The sequence below is a fragment of the Falco biarmicus genome, chromosome Z (assembly GCF_023638135.1).
Source record: "Falco biarmicus isolate bFalBia1 chromosome Z, bFalBia1.pri, whole genome shotgun sequence".
Taxonomy (NCBI): Eukaryota; Metazoa; Chordata; class Aves; order Falconiformes; family Falconidae; genus Falco; species Falco biarmicus.
In genome coordinates this window covers 70,196,084-70,211,798 of record NC_079311.1, presented here as the reverse complement: position 1 = coordinate 70,211,798, position 15,715 = coordinate 70,196,084, and the positions used below count along the sequence as shown (strand labels likewise).

The 15,715-nt window shown below is 43.1% G+C and overlaps 1 protein-coding gene across 1 annotated transcript in view; it reads right to left on the bottom strand.

Moving 5' to 3' along the window:
• Nucleotides 1-11,655: 11,655 nt before the first annotated feature.
• The window catches only part of OXCT1 (3-oxoacid CoA-transferase 1), an 86,114-nt gene continuing 82,054 nt past the window's right edge, over nt 11,656-15,715 (bottom strand). Inside the window, exon 17 of the mRNA XM_056324654.1 lies at nt 11,656-15,356. Within this exon, the coding sequence (XP_056180629.1) occupies nt 15,321-15,356 (36 nt within the window). The 3' untranslated portion in view covers nt 11,656-15,320. The remainder of the gene's footprint in view (nt 15,357-15,715) is intronic.

Sequence of the window (15,715 nt, the reverse complement as noted above, 5' to 3'; positions counted from 1 at the left end):
TGTTCCCCTGCCTTTTGGGAGTTGATCAAAATCTCTCCAGCGCTGGGGAGGAAGAACTTCAGCATTTTCTGCTCCAGTGTCTGCAACTCTTTGTTACCCATCTTTACCCTCTGGTTTGCCCATGGAGAAAGCCTGCAAAAAGGTGACAGGAATTTGGCTGGGGAGAGGGCAGCTCAAAAACTGCTACCCAGCAGCACGGATCAAGTCATGGACTTCGTTCACTGGAAAGAAGCAACAACATACTTATTGCTATGAAACAGTGATTTAGCAAAATTCAGTGGTAAATGCAACCGTGCTTTAACAAGATTCAAAGACAGGGTAGACTTGATTATTTACTACACAGAGGACAAGGTCAGACAAAACTCTCAGGGAGACCCTCCTGTTGAGTCACAAGGTTCAAGAAAGGACCCCTTTGCATCCTGAACTCCTCCTCAGAGAGGAGTTTTGATGTGACTGGATCCAGCCGTAACCCCAGACTTGGTCAATGGTTTATGGCTAAAGGTTTATACGTGCACGATCAATCCTTTTTATCACTTAGCTTTCAAAGTTTAGTATCCTATTAATCACTTACTGAGAATCTGTTGTGATGAGGAATCTCTCAACTGTAGGAAGTACCTTGAGAGGCGTCCCTGCTCGAGGGGAGATCTCAGCATACAGCCCAGGACACTGGGGCTGTCCCCTTGGGGGACTAGGGGGCAATGGGCCCTGGGCTGTCCACCATCTATAAAGTAAGGTGTCTTATTTGCATACCAACAAGACATCTGGGTCACCATTCCAGACAGCCCGTGGGCACCATGTTGCCATCCGTCCCTCCCAAAGTCCAGAGCAAGCTGGACACAGCCATCACAGCCCCACTGGTGCTTATGGCTTGGGGGGTGGGGGGGTGGGAGGGGTGGCACCACCACATCCTGTCAGCCTGTGAAAACAAAAATTTCCAGAGAATACCTAGAAACTGCTTATTTTATTTCACAAATACATTGATAATAAATGTTTCGGTTTCAATGAAGAGGAACATTTTGATACTTTTTATTCTTAAGCAGCTTTTCATTTTGAAGTGTTTTAATTTTTATTGCACCTTATCAAAAATAGAAAATCTATTTCATTGAAACAAAAAAAATGTTCTGAATGGTTGATTGGAAATTAATTGCTTTTTATCTCATTTTGTAAAGGAAACTTTGATGCTTTGGGCTTTCTTTTCATTTTACTGTGAAAACAAATAGCAACATATTGGACCTTTCCCAGGAAAAGGAATATTAAATTTTAACCAGATCTCGTTAAAAATCTCAATTGTTATATTCACAAGTAGATGAATTGCAGAGTTTTGTCTGTATCTGTATCTTTACAAACAATGATATTTTTACTCATTTTTTCTGGAGTTAACAAAGATTTGTGAGCCAAGGGAAGAGGCTGGGGAAGAGTCTAATTTGTTGCTTTTTAATGGTACAGATGTAAAACATTATCTACATCCCTATTTACAGCTAATAGCAAGATAACATACCCGAGAGACAAATCATAGGCTCTTTGAAGTGCTTGTTAGCTCAGAAACACAGCACCCCACAGCATTCAGCAAATAACAAAGGCTTGCAAGCTTGCAAAGGCATTGTTAAGTTTATTGCTAAAGAGTAAAGATGATGTGAATGGACACAGGACTATAAATAATATAATCTCATGAAAGGCCAGTGAGAGGAAAAATTGAAACTGGCACCCTTGTGGCACAGCCACAAAAGCAGACTGGGGTGAAGCCCCTGGGGAGGGTGATGGAGGAGGGTCCTGGACCAGCTGCTCTGAAAGGTGGTGGAAAGGTGCTCAGCCGCTCCAGTGACCCTCACGAAAAGGAAAAAAACCCAGCCTGAAATCCCATTTGTTTGCCTTCAGTACCCGTTCTCAGCCTTTTACCAGGGCTGCCGTTTCCCTAGTGAGTATGTCTTTGCGGCTGAAGCATGTGCTGGAGAGGCAGGAGATTCCAGGGTAGAGGAGTTCCAGGCATGGCTGGGGTGGGTCACTGCCCAAAATTAGGTGGTACAGCTTCAGCAGAGCTGAAGGCTTTTGGTTTTGATAAGGGGGGGGGGGGGGCGCAGGGGGGCAGAGGGGAAATCAGGAATTTTTTACATTTCCTGTTGAGAGGTGTCTCGGTCTGCCAGACCAGAGCACTTCCCTCTTGTGTTATCTTGTGGTGGAGGAGGTCCCTTCTCTGCATGAAATCCCCCTTTTCATGCTGGTCTTCCCTCTGGCCCTGCAATGGTCTATTGCAGCATGGTAAGGCCCAAGAATTAGTCACATAATATCCTCATCCTCTTCCAGGGTTACTTGAGGACTTCCATCAGGAGCAGCCTGGGAAATTGTCTTGAACAACACTATCCTCTAAGTCCCTTTTGCCATAAGCATCAGATAAATGAGCCTGTTGTAGGGACATGGGTGAAAGCTGCACCATCCCTCATGGCTGCTCTCTTGGAGCAAGTTTACTCTTACCAAAAGAATGGCTGCATTGGAATAAACTGTTACTATGTCAGATTTACTGTCCCTGGGAGAGTTATTGTATAATTTATTATGAAAAGAGCATTTAATAGGGAGAATATACAGATGGTCAAACCTACTTTACACTCATTAACAGCTGAAGCTGCTCCAGAGAAGGGCAATGAAGCTGGTGAAGGGTCCAGAGCACAAGTCTTCTGAGGGCTGGTGGAGGGAACTGGGGGTGTTTAGCCTGGAGGCTGAAGGGAGACCTTATGTCTTGGTTTCAGCTGGGATAGTCAGTTTTCTTCTTGGTGCAGTGCTGTATTTTGGATTTGGTGGGAGAACGATAACACACTGATGTCTTTAGCTGTTGCTGGGTGATGTTTGCACTAAATCAAGGACTTTTCAGTTCCCTGGGTCCTGCCAGCCAGAGGGCTGGAGGGGCACGGGAAATTGGGAGGGGATGCAGCCAGGACAGGTGACCCGAAGTAGCCAAAGAGGTATTCCATACCATATGACGTCAAGCTTGGTATATTAACCGGGGGAAGGAGGAAGGTGGGAACATCTGGCATTATGGCATTTGTCTTCCCAAGTAACTGTTACATGTGACATAAAACTGTTACGGCTTCTCTGGGGATGGCCAAACACCTGCCTGCCCATGGAAGCTGTGAATGAATTCCTTGTTTTGCTTTGCTTGTGGGCGCAGCTTTTGCTTTACCTATTAAATTGTTCTTATCCCAACCCTCAAATTTTACACTCCTTTCCAATTTTCCTCCCCATCCCTCTGGGTGAGGGGCAGTGAGCGAGCGGCTGCATGGTGCCGGGTTGCCGGCTGGGGTTAAACCATGACACCTAATCACTCTCTATAACTACCTGACAGGAGGTTGTAGCGAGGTGGGGATCGGTCTCTTCTCCCAAGTAACAAGAGACAGGACAAGAAGAAATGGCCTCAAGCTGCACCAGGGGAGGTTTAGACTGGGTATTAGGAAAAATTTCTTCAAAGGGTTGTCAAGCACTGGAACTGGCTGCCCAGGGAAATGGCTGAGTCACCATCCCTGGTGGTATTTTAAAAACATGCAGATGTAGGGCTTAGGGACATGGCTTAGTGGTGGACTTGGTAGCATTAGGTTAACAGTCGGGCTCGATGATCTTAAGTGTCTTTTCCAGCCCAAATGATTTATGATTCTAGGATTGTATGAAGCAAAGGTCAAGTGACAGGATGAACTTTCAATGATGCTGTCAGATGGGAGGTAAAAAAATTAGGTTTTCTGGTAACAGGAGAACTATTACTACCGGCCAAAATTTCCTTTAAAACAAGTTTCACAAGACTTTTTCCAGCCACAAGTCTGGGCAATGAACAAACTGTTCTCCTGGCCTTGCACATATGTGAACCACTCCTCTCCAAAACTTTACCTGAATTTTAAAATGAGCTGGTTCTCCTGGATATTCTCACACATTCATTTGTTTTTTAATGTATCAAGATTCTCTGGGGACAATTCCAGAGTCTGATTAAAAGCCAGAGCCCCGACCAAGTGTATACAGAGCATCTTCAGCACAAGCCTGGGGCCCCAGCAGGTCCCTGCCTGAAGGCTCAGCTACCCTAAGGGCAGCAGTGGCCTCAGGCTCACATCAGTGCCTCTGGCCCTGGCATCACACACATTCCCCATTTTGTAATCAGAAATAACTACTTCCACCTGTCCAAAAATAATCCGTGGGAAGTAATCCGCATCTCCACTACTGAAACCAGATCTTGCCCTGCCAGCACTTCACATGCTCCACTAGTGCTAGAATTGGCCAAAATCCTAATTGGCATTCTTTATACTCTTTGGTTATCTAAAAAGCTCTGAGACTCTGAAAGTTGAGCATTTGCCTGCTGCCTCACTGTTCCATCATTTTAAGTGGCTTCAGCAGCAAACTACAGCATTTTCAGGAACTATGGCTCATAATATGATGTGCAGTCCCTTTTCCAGGACTGGTAACAAGACATTGACCTGGCCAAAGAGATTTAAAATTATCTTTAAACTGCATCATTTCTAGCCCCATGCCACTTAATATCACTGTAACATGTTTGACCATCATCTTCTCCCTCTTTATCTTGCACTTACACAGATGCATGCATGCCAAGGATCCCGAGACTGTCTTGTTAGCATCTGTGAAAGAAAAGGTAAAAATATAATATCTCTCATTCCAACAAAAAAAATTTGAATTTCTCTTTTTTCCCCACACAGGAAAACGGTGAAAAACAAATACTGTGTTTTTACATGACTGAGAGGGAAGGAAAACTGGGGGAGGGGGGGAAATGGCATGGGAGAGCAACTCTGCCTGTGCTTTCTGGAGATGGTTCTCAGCTGCAGGGATTTTTTTTATTTTTTTTTTTTTTATGTACCAGGGTTAGCAAATAACTCTGCAATCTTACTTTGAACCACTCAAATAGAAGTAAAAGCCCTCTGCTTTGAATAATACTTCTGCCACAGCTCCGTTTCATGCTCAAAGACATCCATTATTTTGTGATGCCATAAAAATAGCAATGGCAGCAAAAAGGCTGGTTCCCTGCCACCAAGACCCAGCCAGCGGCAGCGACAAAAACCCTGGGGCCCACACCACCCCAGCAAACCAGGCTTTGGAGAGGAATTAATGCTCATTTTAGACCACCAATTTAATTCATCTAAGAGGACATAGCAGATTTCGTTCTCTGTGGTCCTGGGCTTTTGTGGCAGAAACCAGCTAAGAACTGATTTTTTCTTATGTCATTTCAGCCCATTTGGATATTACCCCTCTGTGGGTGAGGATATGCTGAGTGCACCATTTCCAGCCGTCTTTGCAGCCCCCCCATTGCTCACCGGGGTGATTGCACAGTGCCTGGGCACAGGGCACCAACCTCCTATTGCTGCCATAATACAGGTAACCACATTCCCCAGCAGAGATGATGATGCTGACCTATTCAGCAAACCCAGTTACCTTTTTTCATTTTCAACATTAAAGGTTCAATATAACTAGCGAGACTGAAGCTGTATCCAGTTTTATTGTTGAAAGCTTCACTGCAAATAGGGGTGGTGCAATTAGAGCTTGTTTCCTTCATCTGGCCCCCAGTTATTATGCAGATGAATGGCTGTTGCTGGCTTTGATTTGCCCAAGTCCTCTTAAACTGCAAAGCACTGTGTGAATATGTATGAAGTTTTGAATGCTAAGTGGCAAGAAAGTTATGGGAAAGCCCTTCTTCTGCACTCTTTCTTTACTAGATTTTTACAGAACTTCTCAAATTAAATATAGTTGTTAGATTGCATTATTATTAGATTATTTCTAGCTTTTAGTACAACCTGTCCCAGTACTTGAAAGCCACAGGCTTAAAACATTTACTGTGACTCAATGGTGAGATACAACACCTGGGAGCAGCAGTACTGGGATCCTTAGGCCACAGTCTCACTGAATTGATACATATTTAGTAGTTAATGCTCAACTAGCTAAAACTGCACTGTGTAGTTTGTGGTAGTGGTAGTAAAACCACTGCCGCACATGACTGCCCCAGCTGGAGCATCACGCTGTGCATAGGGTTCTCTTGTACTAAGAACTGGTCTCCCTTTGGGGTACAACTGTCAACTACTGCCAAAACTTGTCATGCTATAAGAACTGTACTGCATATGACAGCTTTCAGATGTGCCCCATCCAAGCCAGGGTTCAGTACTCAGCATCTCATGGAAAAGAGGAAAAATCTCTGCAAAATAGGCTGAAGCACCTTTTCACACAGCTGTGCACAGCACTGATCAGACTTTGAGATGGGTGTTAACAGCATGGGGCAACTGTGACACCAGTAGTGGCATTGCACAGCATGTCCCAGCTCTCCCATCCCACTGTCAATTGCTCCGCCTTAAGGACCACTGTATGTCCTGCACACACTGCAAACAAATGCCCCTGCTGCTGGCAGGTCCTGTCTGGCCACACTCTGCTGGAGCCAAAAAGCCCTCTCAGGTCAGGACATCTGTCGCCTGCCTTCCTCTGGCCTTTGCCTCGACACCCATGCTCCCAGAGGTCCACAAGCATGCACTTAAAACTGATCGGATTTGAAGGTATGCTTGAAGTAAACATGTGCTTGCAGACATCACCCAAAAGAGGATCCCACCCAAACCGACAGCCAGGAGCAGTGACCTGTGGTGGGTGGGTCACTGCCCCAGGGCCAGCAGTGCCGCGGTGCAACATCTGGGCCTGTTTGCCCGCGTGCTCCCCATCTGCTGCACCCAGCTTATGTTTGCTGCTCCCTGGTCTCTCTGCCCCTTTCAGCTCCACCATGAAAATAACCTGCCACACAATTAAAATCCCCATAGAAACCAGCTCTCAGGCTGATGCATTCTCAGCGGGATTGTTTTGCAAAGGGTCAGAGCTGGTTTGGTAGAGACATGCAGCAGCGGTGATTTGGATAATTACCAACTATGGCCTCTCCCACTTCTGAAGTGAAGCTATCAGTGACTGTTACACTTTCTTGGTTTACTCTGTGATGAGATATATATATATATATATAGAGATATATATATATAAAAAATACCTCTAGGTTTTTGTCCTTGCTAACATGCAGAGTTTTTTTTTCACATTGGATGAGTTTTGCAGCTCCACACCCAAACTCATCTGTGATGTTTTCTTTTTAACTATTGCCCCGGACAATGACTTTCCTGCATGACTGAAGGAAAGTACTTTGGAAATTAAAAATGGGACTTTGCGAGGTGCTAGTTTATTTTATATTGGTCTGCAGCCTCTTCTCACTGCAGCAGTTAACGTGTCCTAAAAATGCTGAATTGCTCTTAATGAGAACATAGATATGCTGTTGCAGACTAATTTCACCATCCTTCAGTTTTATAGCTAGCAGATTTATGCCATTGACGTTTTTTTTCTTTTCTTGCCTTTTTTTTCCCCAGACAGTAGGTTGCCTGAAGAAAAGAAGAACCTGAAAATGTCAGTATTAATTGATACAGAGGAGAGAATCAGCAAATACCAGCCTGTAAGCCTGAAGAAGAAAGAATTATCAGCAACAGGATGAGAAGCATATCTTCGTGGAACCAAGAGCTTCAGTAGCGGTTCTGCCACACAGGACAGTGACGTGTTTTTGTGCCGAGCCCTGCCATTTGGTCCGAAGAACTCCCGAGCTATCCTCAGCCAGGGCAGACAGGTGTGTTGGTACAGACCTGCCCCGCACTGCTCTGCAAGCACTGCCCATATGACAAGCATCTAACACCTGAGAAGAGCCACATAGCCACATCCAAGCTTGATGTCTTCCTCCTTGCCCCAGAAGCATGCTCAGGGCTTAGGCTAGCCACCCCCTGGACCTTCAGTAAGGTGTGGCCACTCCACAGGAGGGCATAAATTTCATTTATCAAACACAGGCATCCACATGATCTCCAAGTTGAGATGAAATGAAAAACAAAGAGAAGAACACACCACACCAAGTATCTTTTTTTTTTTTTTTTTTTTTCTGGCGGGAGGTGCACGAGTAGCGGTGCATTAGAAACAGGCCGGCACACCCAATGTGCTGATGCTCAGCGGTAGCTCTCTTAACGCCGCTCCCCAGCACCATCTCTGCCTGTGCCCTCAGTCACAGCCACATTTTGGCTGAGAGCAGCCAGAGCAAGCAATGCCCTCCAGCAGCCATCCAGCCGAGCACAGAACACCAGCTCTGCTCTTCTGGTCTCAGTTCTCCCACTGTCACGGCTTGGCAGACACACGGGGACACACTGCTACACTTCTGCCTGCTTCCCTTCACCCCAGAATGTGCCCAGACAAGCAGGAAAACCGAAATTTGAGCAGTCTTCCTTGGGCAAAGGGAGCTGCTCTTGGGTGCTAGAAGGAGGAAAGCACAAGTGAAGGGTTTTATTGGAGCAAATGCAAGATGGAACTAGACAGAAATGAATGGCAAGCCAGAGTGCCTGATTATAGCTTTAAAGATTGTATTTTTAGGGATATGCATTGGACAAGACAGCTTTGCCTATTTAGCCATACACAGCTCTCTTTATTCTCAAACAGATCTAAGATAAAAATGTTAATTGCTCATAGAGCCAGATTTTCCAAAGGGGAAGCACTGTTTCGCAGGATATAGGCATCAGATCCAGTTTATAGTCTTTACTCACTCACCGCCTAAACAGATGAGACTGAATTTGTCCTAGAATTAATGTATACTTTCTGTAGGTGATACCAATGTGCTTCTTCTGTGGCTTGGCTTTTTTTTTTTTTTTTTTTTTTTTGGTAGGGTGACATGTAAGTTTGCTTTTCACATTGCTTTTGGTCAGTTTATGCAGACTAATTCTTCTCTTGGCTGCAGGTTTTGTGCTTCTTGTAACACGTTTCCCTGCATTTACAAAACATTGCAATTCCCTTTCCTACCTACGTATTACGTACTTTCCAGCTGAGAGAACAAAAAGCTACATTCAGGAACTTACCCAAAAAATAAAAGCAATTCACATAGTGCCGTAAAATCAATGGTTTAGGATAGGTCGCTTTAGAGGTCTCCTGGACCACAGCAGGATGCACTTCCAAGAGAACTTGATTAATTTGGGCAATCTAATCTTAAAAGGGAAAATCCCCCTCTGTACCCTTCTAAGGTGGCAGAGCACCACACTGCTTGACCTACCAGTTCCACAGGTGCCTTCACGTTTTTGTTCTGCACTTGCCCTGAAAAACACTGGGCTTAATGCAGGTAAGTGCCTACATGCAGGGAAAGAGAAAGGAGAGGAAGAGAGTTGCTTACAGTTTAAAGCCTGTATTAATAACATAAAAACCATTCTTCAAAAGAGAATTCAGGCCTTGCCGCTGCTGGGTGAATGGCTCACATGCTAGGTGTTTCCTGCTCCTTCGTCTCTATTCATAGCCTCAAAGCCCTCGCAGTCCTTTCTGCAAAGTAAGCCAGTTTCCCCCCGATCCGTGCTCTTACCCAGCTCACCCTGCAGCGTGGCAGGTTAGGAGCTTTCCTGGGATAAGCAACATGTGCTTTGAATCTTGCTGGACAGAGTCAGGAACGGAACCTTCACTAACACTCGCTGAATTAATACAGGGAAAGAAGTATCACCACCATTTTTTTCAAATGAGCTGGGGCTGTGCCAGTCCTTCGTTGAAAAGTGCACAAACCTACGCACTTGGTGAGACCCCGCAGCAGGTCAGGTGGATGGACACAAGCTTGAGAATCTCACACAGGCACGGGTTTTTGAGACAAATGTGATGATTCCCACAGCACCAAAGGCAGCACTGCCAGTGCCTGAAAGCATCGCAGCAGCTCACTCTAAGCATCTGTCACAGCTTTATACAAACTTAACAGTTTTCTGCTGGATTGCAAGCTCAGGGGACAGCTTTAAGACCGTGGAAATAGACGTTCTAGTTTTAGACTCTACTGGTCCCACAAATAATTAAGTAATGTTCTACTTGTTTTTGCAAGCCATTACATTAAAAAATATGACAAATAAAATCTAAGTACCATAGGAGGCAGATGGAGAACTCATTTTCCATGCTTTTTCTAAACAAATAAGTACATAAATATGTGAACCAGGCACAGCAAGTTTTCACAACACAAACACAATAAGCTACTTCCACCCTTGCTGGAGCCTCAAAATCTGACGTTACATAAATACATTCAGTAAAGGAATTTCCCCCCACCCCCAAGGTGTCCCCTGAAGCTGTTCCATTAAAAACTGCACACGTGCTGCGGTGTCGATACATCCAGAGCTAAGACACCTGGTCTATAGCAGCAGATGGATATGGGCAGAAGAGGGGCTCAGAATACTGCAGTGCATCAAAGAAACAACGGGACATTGTAAAATCAGTGTCGTGGTATAACCCCAGCCAGCAGCTAAGCCCCACACAGCCACTTGTTTGCTCCCCCTGCATTGGGACGGGGGAGAAAATCAGAAGCATAAAAGTGAGAGAACTCGTGGGTTGAAATAAAAAACAGGTTAATGGGTAAAGCAAAAACTGCTCACACGAGCAAAGCAAAACAAGGAATTCATTCACTGCTTCCCATCGGCAGGCCGGTGTTCAGCCGTCCCCGGGAAAGCGGGGCTCTGTCATGCCTAACGGTTACTTGGGAGGACGAGCGCCATTGCTCTGAATGTCCCCCTTTTCCTTCTTCTCCCCCCAGCTTTATATGCTGACCCTGACATCGTGCGGTCTGGAATACCCCCGTGGTCAGCTGGGGGCAGCTGTCCGGGCTGTGCCCCCTCCCAACCCCCTGTGCCCCCCCAGCCCCTCGCTGGTGGGGTGGGGTGAGAGGCAGAACAGGCCTTGGCTCGGGGTGAGCGCTGCGCAGCTGTAATGCAGACAGCCCCGCGTTACCAGCGCTGTTTCCAGCACAAATCCGTAACACAGCCCCACACCAGCTTCTGTGAAGGAAATCAACTCTGTCCCAGCCAAAACCAGCACAATAGCCAACAACAGAAGATATGCAAGATATGACAAAACTGTTGATATGCCTGTAACCAACTTTCTCCTGTTGTCAGAGGGAATCTTTACCTTCTACCATTGTATAAGTAAATTTTAGAGTCGCAAGACTGGTGTGATTTTGGCACTTACCTTGTACTCCCCTTCACAGGGGTGACAGAATGTTGGATTTTGACCAGGCATATAATTTACTGAAGTTTCATTTCAGAGAAAATCATCAAGGTTTTTTTCTGAGCCTAAACATTTTTCTGCACATTTATCAACCTGCTCTCCAAGGACACTGAAGATAAAATGATACTGTGACATATTTACGCATGACCTTATGGCATGGATGGAAGGATGACCCCAGTATCTACAGACAAGCATTTTCATCACTTTGCAATCATCTACTTTATCATTCACCAGGTGGTTAATGCAATTTGTTTTCATGTGTCATCTAGTACTATTTTCAGAATGCAGCCACACACTAACATGAATGATTAACATCTTAAATGCTGTAATTTCAAAAACAGTCTTAATCAAAAGGTAAAAAACAAGTAATTATGAAAATGAATGTGATAATTATGTTTGTGATTGACCCAACAGAGACATCAGTAAGAGAACATGGAGAATCCAGCTGTTAGCTGAGTTTTGAGCTTCATTATTTCCGTTTATCAAACCCCTCCACCTTCAGCCAAGACCTTGAGGGTTTTGCTTGTGCTGAGGTCTGACATGCTGGTGCAGACACAAGCTAATCTTTTACTGCTCCTAATGGCAGGACAGAACACCATGAAAAATGACAACAATAGAGGAAGCTCAAGATTTTTAATCTTTACTTTATTGATTCTTTTGCCAATACATAGAAGAACTTTGATGTTTAGTTTGCAGAGTTTACAGTACAACTACATATTCTATAATATTTCATATTTTTTTTTGCTTTTTTTTCAGGGAAAAAAATCAATAAAATTGAAGTGCAGTAAGTCCAATGTGGTAATATAGTAGAATCATCACCTTCTTCAGGACAAAGGGTATCAACTGTCCTTGTCTTGTGAAGTGCTGTCAGCAGGCGGTGTCTCAATAAACCTTCATGCATACCATCACCCACCACAGAGGAACGAGAAGCTCTCACCCCTGTAACACGATCCTAGCAAATACTGCTTAGAGTAAACTTTATCTATGAAAATACTTACGAGTGCTTTAATTTCTAATCTTACTTTACAAATCAATTAGAAAATGGAGCCACTGCTTTTAGCAATTAGCTTGTGCGGATACATGATGTTTTCATAACAATACCAGTATTCTACTGCAATATATTGTTCTCAAGATAGAAAAATTCAAGTGTGACATACAGATATTTGCACCACTGTTTTTTTATGGAGAGAGCTTGTTCTCCTTTCATCCCCAGTTTTCATCCCCAGTTTTCAGCACCATATTGGCTTTTGCTCTCTTGCATTAACACTGATACAAATAAGAGAAGACACAGAACTCAAATACCCAGCATATATGGCAGTCTTCAAGTACTCTTCCACACTCTTGATCAAGTCTGATCTCCAAGCTGAAGATAAAAGACAACCTGTTGCATGGACCTTAGCTAATTATTCCTCACAACATCCCCATGAGGTACGAAGGAAAACATCCTCATTTTCCAGCAACAGGAGACAAGGCAGAAAGCACAGATGAATTTTTTCAAGGCAGGAAGTGGAGAAATGGAAAAGCTGAAACTCAGGAGTTCGTGGCTCCTAATTCTTTGCTTCAGAAACCAAGGCGCGGAACTCCTAGACATCAGGTCATTAGTCTTTTCATAGCCATACATTAATAACAATGATGGTTTCTGTGCGTATGCCAGCAAAGCATAGTTCTATGGCAGAAGCAGCACACACCTGATCGCATGCACCCTCAGACACTCCTCCAGTACTTTATATATGCCAATAAATGTTTGCTGTAATTAACTAATCAGTCCTACAATTAATGTACTATAGGTAATTGCAACAGGTCAACATTTCATTTATAGATTTCTTTAAGACTTCCACAGCTATTTAAAGATTGTTTTTTTTCTCTGGATAAATTAATAGCAACTCCCTTTCTCTACTAAATAATAGTACTTATACTTCTTTAGAACCAGCATCCATTTTGAGTACTGTTTACAGGAGCTCTGAGTAGTGATGAGCAAGATACCTTCAGGGATCACATCCGTGCTCTCAAACATGCTCCAAAACAAAAAGTTTCATACTGAGTGAAAATAGAGTCAGTTTTTGCTATACAGAGACTTTTAATCTGCAAAACCTCTGTGAGCAGAACTTCAGTCCACCTCTACAGCAGTAGAAATAGCCAAACTTTAAGTAACTTGTTTGGAATGAGTGAATAACATAGGGAATACACCTAAACAGAGACAATAGGTTAAAACTAAAGCTTGATAAAATCTAACTTGTGCTAAACCTGTGCTAATATTCTGGACCACTCTGAGCAATGTTGTTTCAAGCCTTGCATGCAAATTACCTACCAGCCACTCACGTCTATATGTTTAATCAGGAAATTAGCACTGGTCTTTGTACAACACACTTTCTTCCCATGGGCTCAGCTTCAGGTCTTGCCTACACATTCAGGCTATACAACACCTTACCACCCATTAGCACCCATAACTTCAAGTCATAAAACTTAGTATTGTGGCAGTACTTTTGTACCTACATAAAGGTGCTTACAAAGGCATTTTGTTTATTCCTTTGTGGGAATAAGGATAACCTACTTGGTATTGAAAAGAGATTATCAAAGAATTGTTTAGAGTAAGGGCAACTAAACAAAATAATCTCTCTAATAAAAACAGCTTTACTGCTATCAAGTCCATGGGTGGATCAAGACCGATTTTATAACTGTCCCATGAAAGAGAAGCATTTCTTACTTTAGCATGGAAAAATGCAGTACAAAGGCTAGTACAGGAGCTAAATATTGTGGGATTTTCCTATCTGTTTCCCTAGAAATGTGTTACAGTGCTTCCACAACACACACTGACAATGACAGTGAATACCTCATCCACCTAGTACTAGAATGCCCTTCTACACCATATCCCAACACTGCTTATCACACACATGATAGGCATATAATTATAAATTTATTTGTGCGTATACAGTTTACATGTTTTTCAGTCACTTAATCTGCTCCTGTCCTGATATCAAACATTATGTCAGGAACTATTTTAACTGAAGTGTTTTACATGTTACTATTTATATGAATGACAGAAACCATTACACTTTAAATGCAGATTTCCAGTCAGTTCATGCTCTGTATAATAAAGACCTGCTGTGCTGATTTGGTATGTGAGATCCAATGCTGTCATATTACCCCCTTGCAAAAGTAACAGTCATTTTGTAATTAATAACAGGGAAAGGAAGATCTTTCTCAAACAGCAGAACCAGTATGAAAGAATAAATTTTCATTTTGATTGTCTCATGGCATTCATTCTAGTTATCATGAGTTTGGCTTAGTTTTTGCCAATGCCTTGATTGGCAAGTCATGCAAACTTACTGCTTCCAGCTTTAATGAGCTGCATTCCATTCAGAAGAAACTTCAAAGTGCCCACAACATTCTCTTCCCCTGTTTTCCTGTGTAACACTGGAAGGACAGACCTGACTCCAGGAACAATCTTAATTTGCCTTTGAATGAGGGCTGGGGAGAAGGATTCTACCTGGAGAATAAGAGTGGTTCACATGGGACAACGTGTAGCCACCAGTTGTCTGCATGGGGATGGAGACTTTTCGATTTCCCTCCTTCATACTAGTCCCATTCTAGTTTGTAGGATTTAAATATAAGGGGTCAGAGTTGGACATTGGGAGGTGTAGGCTTCTTAATGCCAGCTGACACACACCATGGAAATAGTAGATAGATACATTCAGGGCTAAGGACCCAGTTATTTCCACTGGTATATACAGTTCTGTCACAGACTCATTAAAAAGTTCAGGAAAAGGCAAGTAAGTCCATATTCCTGATGTCTCTCTACAACTCCAGAAAAAAACAACCTCCACACCTTTACAGAAGAATGGACATGATAAGTGCTATAGTTCCAGAGCAATGGAGTGACTGGTAAGTTTAATGACATCACAAAAAGCAGAGGAAATCATAAGTTTTGCATGATCATTTTCTGATTCTCTGTGAAAAATGTAGTATTTGGCAGAGACAATACAAGGCATTTTTTTTACAATATTCATTAACATCTTAGTACAACATTATTCAAAATTTAGGGAATAAATTCACCTTTTCAATTTCAATTGGTAATGTAATGAAGTTAAAATACAACTTAGGCTGATACTTAAACTCAGGCTGTAACTATCTGGAAACTACTTAAAGAGCCCTTACAAAAAAAAAAAAAAAAAAAAAAGAAAAAAAAGAAACAAGTAGTAAAATTGCAAACCAGACATTGATTTCTCTTCACTGAGCTCCCATTTGGAAACAAGCCTTCTGGCAAATTAAGCCCAGTCTGTATTTCACGTTTAAATCTGCCTCATTGGTATTAGTTTTGGCGAAACCTAGCAAAAAGGAGGGAAAAAGCACAACAGTTAGCATAGAGATATGGCAGTACAACCCACCTTTCATTTCCACCTCTACCAGCTATGTGCCACTGAAGACTAGAGACACTGTCTTTATTTAAATTGACATATTTGAAGTATTTCAGAGATAAATTCTCCCGTAACTACATTTTCTGATGCAGGAATACAAAATATCCATGGCGCCAGTATCCAGCCTCTAAACTTCATTTATTTTGAACTGGGTTACTGATTTAGGAATGCAGATTAAACTTGGACAGCCGAACCTGTATTTGCCCCTGCTAACTGCATAGTCTTCTCAGATGGCTTCCAATGCCAGCAGAAACAAGAGCTGAACTCAT